The sequence below is a fragment of the Epinephelus fuscoguttatus genome, linkage group LG1 (genome assembly GCF_011397635.1).
Source record: "Epinephelus fuscoguttatus linkage group LG1, E.fuscoguttatus.final_Chr_v1".
In the NCBI taxonomy this organism is placed as follows: Eukaryota; Metazoa; Chordata; class Actinopteri; order Perciformes; family Serranidae; genus Epinephelus; species Epinephelus fuscoguttatus.
Genome location: NC_064752.1, coordinates 37,733,747 through 37,740,025, shown reverse-complemented (window position 1 = coordinate 37,740,025; position 6,279 = coordinate 37,733,747). Strand labels below are relative to the sequence as shown.

The 6,279-nt window shown below is 41.1% G+C and overlaps 1 protein-coding gene across 1 annotated transcript; it reads left to right on the top strand.

The window, feature by feature from the left end:
* The first annotated feature begins 1,204 nt into the window (after positions 1-1,204).
* cnpy2 (canopy FGF signaling regulator 2) lies at positions 1,205-4,499 on the top strand. Its single transcript, XM_049576326.1, has 6 exons — positions 1,205-1,344; positions 1,528-1,634; positions 1,753-1,868; positions 2,467-2,664; positions 2,787-2,883; positions 3,042-4,499. Exons 2-6 carry the CDS (start codon positions 1,535-1,537, stop codon positions 3,083-3,085), a joined length of 555 nt encoding a protein of 184 aa, XP_049432283.1. The 5' UTR covers positions 1,205-1,344; positions 1,528-1,534; the 3' UTR covers positions 3,086-4,499.
* Positions 4,500-6,279: the final 1,780 nt, after the last annotated feature.

Genomic DNA, 6,279 nt, shown 5'->3' with positions numbered 1-6,279 from the left:
TTTTATGTCTTCAGCACTTGTGGTTCACTGTCTCAAAAGGACCAAACCAAGATCCATTTGAATGCCTTCTAAGCATCAGTTTTCTCAGTATAGTGGTTATTAATTCTGGTGCCATGCATTTAGGTCACTCCACAAAATACATTTTGACATAAAACATAAAAGTTAGACATAGTAACATTTATAATAGTTGAATTCTGTTTAGTTAGCCTATGTCCTGGTACCATGCACCTTATATTTTACTTTTGTGAGTGCTGGGAAATTCACCTACATCAGTCTCTGATTTGACAGCTCCAATGCTGAAGAGCAATACAGTGCACATTTTAGTCCATAGCAGAGGTTTGATCGGGTGACTTTCAAAACTCACTTTCACCAGTCCAGCCTACTAGATGACTCTGCACACCTAATATTGAAGCAATTGTGAAGGCTAAGAGGTGCAGCATTCAGGGGCAAGTTAAATGAGTATCCTACTTCATGTAAAATTCTGCTTCAGAGGCTCTTCCACCCCGACCTGAATACAGTTCTCTGAAAAAAAACAATAAATTCTTCTCGTAGTCATACTTAAAGATATTGAGCATTGTGCAAAATATTGCCAACCAGCAGCTTCAGTACAAAACAATCTGTATCAGACTTCTATTTTAAAACACTTTTGGTGCAACCCTGCAGCTAAGGTACGGCCAAAACTCGGTTGTAGACTGATTGTGGAAAAACTGAGACATATTGTTAAAAAATGCACTTTTTTCTTAAGATACCTCAGGCTGTTCATCATCTGTTATTAAATAGATAAATGTTTTTAAAATGTACTTGTACTTTACACTAAAATGAAAGGAAAATGTGAAGGTTGTTATTATTTTGAGGTTATTATACAATGGTTTTACTGGTCCGGCCCACTTGACATCAAATATGGCTGAATAAGGCCCATGAACTTCAGTTTGACACCCCTGGTGTAGAGGTCGTATGCTAGTAGTAGCTGGACTGCGGCTGCCCTCTTCTAAAGTATGTTAACTATTAAAATAATTTCATGTCACGTGAGCTACAGTGCTGTAGTACTGTACCTATTATCCTGAACACATGCTCGTCTTCAGTTAATATCAGTCGACAACAGGTTTTCCCGCTATAAACCCAACAACATTCCTCTAATGAAGCAGTCCCGCTCTGCGCAGGGAGGTTGCCTTGGTAACCCTACAGGAAGCCGTTGGCATCTTCCCGGCCACGCGACGGCGCTGTCTCGCGCGCGGCTCCATCCTGTCCAGCAGCTCCGTTGCTACGTCACCACATTTCCACCGAATGCGATGGAACAGCGTGTAAGAGCGTAAAGGTGGTCTGAGGAAACACTGCCAGGAACTTGTAAGTTGAATGAAAAGGTGACAAACTGTGTGTGTTTGTGTCACAACCTGTCTACGGTTCGTGCTAGTCGGACGGAAACGTTACTGTAGCGGCCGGTGGCTGTGAGCTTACCGGCTACCTTCTTACACTGTTTCTTTCGCCGGTTGATGTGTCAGCCTGTGTTGTGGTGTAATCTGTGTTTAGATGCAAGATGAGGGAAGCGGCCGCGCTGCTCACACCGTGTGTGCTTCTGTGTCTCCTCCTGAGCTTCAGCCAGGCAGCCAGGCAAGGACAGGACATCAGATGTGGAGGTATGTGTCTCTGTCTCTGTCTCAAGCCTCTCTCTGTCTCAAGCCTCACTCTGTTCAGGACACAACACACACAGAGGTGGAGTAATGCCTGCGTGTCCTCTCCCTATGCTCCCCGCAGCTTGCAGGGCTCTGGTAGATGAGATGGAGTGGGCCATATCTCAGATAGATCCCAAGAAAATGATCCAGACGGGATCCTTCAGGATCAACCCGGACGGCAGCCAGTCCATCAGAGAGGTGAGACTGCAGCAGCAGCAGCACAGCCACGTAGTAATGTGTCCAACCCACTCTGGAGGCTGCACTACTTCACTACTAGTAGTGCACAGTGGAGTAGTGCTACATGTGTGATTTATTACAGTAGAGGCTGGTTTATCAACTGTTTCTTATTGGATTAAGATGCTACCACAAACCTAACCACTAACTAATTGGTCAACTATTTTGATGCAGGACTAATAGTTAAAGTGATTTTTAAAAGAGAAAATATGTCAACCATTCTCTGGTCACAGCTTCTCAGATTTCTTTGTCCTCCATGATAGTAAACTGAGTCTGACAGGGTTTTGGACAATTGGCCACACAACATAAGACATCTGATAACATCCCCCTGTGCTCAAGGACATTTTAATGGCCATCACTGTTTCTTATGTTTTATAGACTTAACATTTAATCGATAATTGAGAACATAATCTGCAGATTAATCAGTAATGAAAATAATCTCCAGTAGTAGCACTGTTGCTAATAATTTACAGTAAGGTGACCACAATTTGGGCTGTCTATAGCCGCTCAATACTTCAAGTGCTGACTAAATTGTGTCCTTCATGACCTTTGATGCCACCAGGTTCCTCTGGCTCGCTCAGAGGGAAACCTCCTTGAGCTGATGGAGATAGTGTGTGAGAGGATGGCTGACTACGGGGAGAGTACAGATTCTTCCACAAACAGGAAGTCCTACGTTAGGATAAAGTCTCGGGACGGTGAGGCCATGGACCTCTCAGAGGCCACGCTGGATTCAAGAGTTACGAGCAGTTTAAAATTTGCAGTGAGTACAAAATTGCACCGAATGATTATTAAATGCACCATCATATGTTTCAGTGGACTTGCATTATATATATACTGTGAATTGTGCAGTTTGTAACAGTTTCTTTTAACTTGTTTCTCCAGTGCGAAACAATTGTTGAGCAGCATGAAGATGAAGTCATTGAATTCTTCTCTCATGAGACAGATAATGTCAAAGACAAACTCTGCAGCAAGAGGACTGGTATGTTTTTGGCTCGCTTAATATGGCTTTCTTTAATGCTGAGTTGTCCACCCTTGTGTTGTTTCCCTGCAGCCACTGTATTCTAGTAAAAATCATCATCATGTCATCATTAAATAAAAAAAAAAAAAAAATGTTTTCCTGTCCTGTGTGCTCTGCAGATCTCTGTGACCACGCTCTGAAAATGCCCCACGACGAACTTTGATATCATCTAGCCATGGCTGCCATCTCTTCTCAGCTGAAACGGAGACATTAGGTGCTGTAACATTTTCAGTTGTCTCCTATCACCGGTTTACACCAAGGCAGCAGTGGAAGACATGTACAAATCTATATGTAAGATAAGGAAGTCCACCTGAAAACTACAGTGTTATTCCTGTGATCTGTGACAATTTAAGGACCAGTTTTCCATTTTTAGCCGAATCTCTTTTGACTATCTTGTCACTTCTTTTCTTACTGTAAGTTATCATACTTTTCAATATTCTGTATTTCATGTGAGGGCTTGTCTAGCCTTCAGATGTTCTCATCAGAAAAAACAAACTGTGAAACTGCAAAAATGAAGTTATACTTCCCGGTGTGTACAGGATTTCTTACAGGATTAATTGTGTATATACAGTAAGCAGTCTAATTTAGGACACAAGTACACAGAGAGCAGGCTGAAATTTGGTCAAGTGGTCTGTATTCATTTGCTCTGATAAACTCTCTCCCAAAGCCAGGAAGAAGTGCATTGAAACCATTGGTGCTTATTATTCATAGTGAATGGACATCAGTGCTCACCAATCAAAGAATCATTTGATGACAAATTCTATTTTATATCCACTAAAATTGTTATGCTCACCGATTTTTTTTGGGAAGATCACAGGAATAACTTGTTTCAGATGAATATTTCCATCAGATAAAGTGAAAAGTTCAAAGCACATTATGTTCCATCAGAAACGATTTGGGATTTGAGTGAAATTAGTTTTGCTGCTTCAAATGACAAAATGTGCCTTTATTGCTGAAGAAATGTTTTCCCATGTAATGTCACACTCCTCATAGAGGGTTTTAAAATGTATAGTGTTTTGCAGTCTCTATACACTTTAAAACACACACCAAGGACTTTCATTTGTTTGACAACAAAATATTTTGTTTAAAATGGCTGAAATGTTGATGTTAAAACATGTTAATAGTAACGGTGGTTGTGTGTGGTCTTCTTGTCCTCCATGCTGCCCCTCTGATCCAGAGCAGAAAAATATATTTATACCAGACAAATTAAGTATAGTTTATAGCTTCAGGTAAATGACACCTCTTCTTTTCTTTAAACACTACAACAACCAGCTCATAGCTCCTTGAAATGTGATATTTAAAGCAGTTTTAGTTCTGTGCATTAAGAGAAAAGTTTTTTGTACAGTCTAGTAAAACTGAGGTGCAGTGTAACCCCACTAGAGTGTGCTGTAGTCCACAATCTGATCGTTGAGTCCAATTTTACAAATCATTCTCAGTTACAAAGTCTTCATGCTGTACTGTCGATGTAAACCTATTTTTGTTATTGTTCATTTTTCAGTGTGTGAAAAAATGAGCTTGCTGTCTCGTGAACATAGCTCATTTCCTTTTTATATAAAACTTTTTGTAAGTTGTCTGCATCTGTTTTGTCTTTAATTGACGGAAACACATTTGACACGACTTTAAATTATAACTTCCAACTATCACTCATACAATATTTGTACTGAGAAAAATGAACTGATGACAAAACTGTAGGCAGGAGCACTAAAAGGGAAATTAAATACTGGACTAAAATATAAGAGGTGCAAAAAATATGTTCTCAACATGTTATCATCACAAGACAAACTGCCATATTTTGATTCCTTTTTGGTCAACAAGACACATTTTGTTGCTGTTTTTCGAGCTTTTAGTTGGATCACAATCTTTGTTCAGTTGTCGAAAAATTGCTAATTCTTAAATGTTCATTTCACTTAAGGACTTTGTGTCCATGTTAGCCTAAATGTTGATGATGAAAGTTCACTTTTGACCTTGGAAACAGAAGCAAACAAAGCGCTATCACCACAATATGAGATGAACTTTTCACAGCACTCAATCCTTTTATTTACGGACAATACAGAACAATTGATTTGGGCCAGAAATATCAGCACACCATGAAGTCACTCCAAATAATCAAATCTCTTATTACATCCACTTTTATATTTTCGCAGCTATATATTTACCTTAAACTATCTACCATCTACCAGAAACAGCAGGTAAATAGATTTTGAGAAGAAGATCTGCTTTACAAAAATAGATTGTCAAACAGAGATAGTTTAGATATTTTACATTTCCTTACTGTCAAATTCCTACATTTCTATAGCTACAGTAAATGCACTATTACCTATCCGTCAAAAATAAAAGCTCTAAGATTACACTGAAACTAAAAATACATTAAAAGTACAAAATGTCATCCCTTCATCTGAGACCTCCAAGGACATGAAAACCACCTCTTCATTTTGTTAGCTCTATTTACATCATTTCCACATCCTCAATTGTTATATTCGCTGCCTCAGCAGGGACCTCCTCTCCTTGACTAGACTCATTTGTGGTGCTTTCATCTCCATCATTGTCTCTGTCCTCCTTAGCTGCAGTCTCAACTTTTACTTCAGCAGAGCAGCATTGCTCTCCCTCAGCTGTCTGAAACTCCCCTTCATTCCCTGTCTTACTTTCAGTTCCGGCATCATGTGCCGTTTCTTCCACTTCGTCCTCATCTGCTACAATAACGGTGTCCCCAGAGCTGTGGCTGCTGGTGCTGCTGCAGGACAGTGTGTCCTCTTCAGCATGTCCACTTGGCTCTTCATGACACAGATCCTGCTGTATTTGGCCAACCTCTACATCCTCAACACTTCCTTCAGCTGAAACCTCCTGTTGCCCTGCTCTATCAGGGACAATCCTCTCAGAATTCATGCCCACTACCACATCTGGGCAACCCAAGTCCTCCCCTACACTCTCCGGATCCCACATCTCACTCACTTCCTCCTCCTCATTCTCAGAGTCAGGTGCTGTATGTTTCCTAATGCGATTCACCGCATCCCACAGGGACTTGGGGTACTGGGGCTCTTCATTGAGGGGTGAGTCGGGGTCAATTCTTCCACTTCCCTCTTGCAGAGGAGGAGTCGAAGAGCTGGAGGGCAGGACTGGGGGTGAATCAGTGCAGGAAGAAGATGAGAACTGAAGGGATTCACAAGAGTCCACATGAAGAGGAGGAGGGACAGCTTCTGAGATGCCAGCAGCAGGAGCAGAATCAGGATTTAAAACTGAGGGACAGACTTTTCCAAAAAGAGAAACAACCTCTGCGTCTGGCTCATTTGATTCGTGTGGTGGAGAAGAAAGCTCAGAGGGTGCGATCACATCGAAAGGTGATTGAGACACCTCACAGAC

Bases quoted from the DNA above. Each gene is read 5' to 3' on its own strand.
- cnpy2 (XM_049576326.1), top strand. From the start codon at position 1,535: ATGAGGGAAGCGGCCGCGCTGCTCACACCGTGTGTGCTTCTGTGTCTC. The intron at 1,635-1,752 runs GTATGTGTCTCT...TGCTCCCCGCAG, and splicing joins ACAGGACATCAGATGTGGAG to CTTGCAGGGCTCTGGTAGAT. The intron at 2,665-2,786 runs GTGAGTACAAAA...TTGTTTCTCCAG, and splicing joins CGAGCAGTTTAAAATTTGCA to TGCGAAACAATTGTTGAGCA.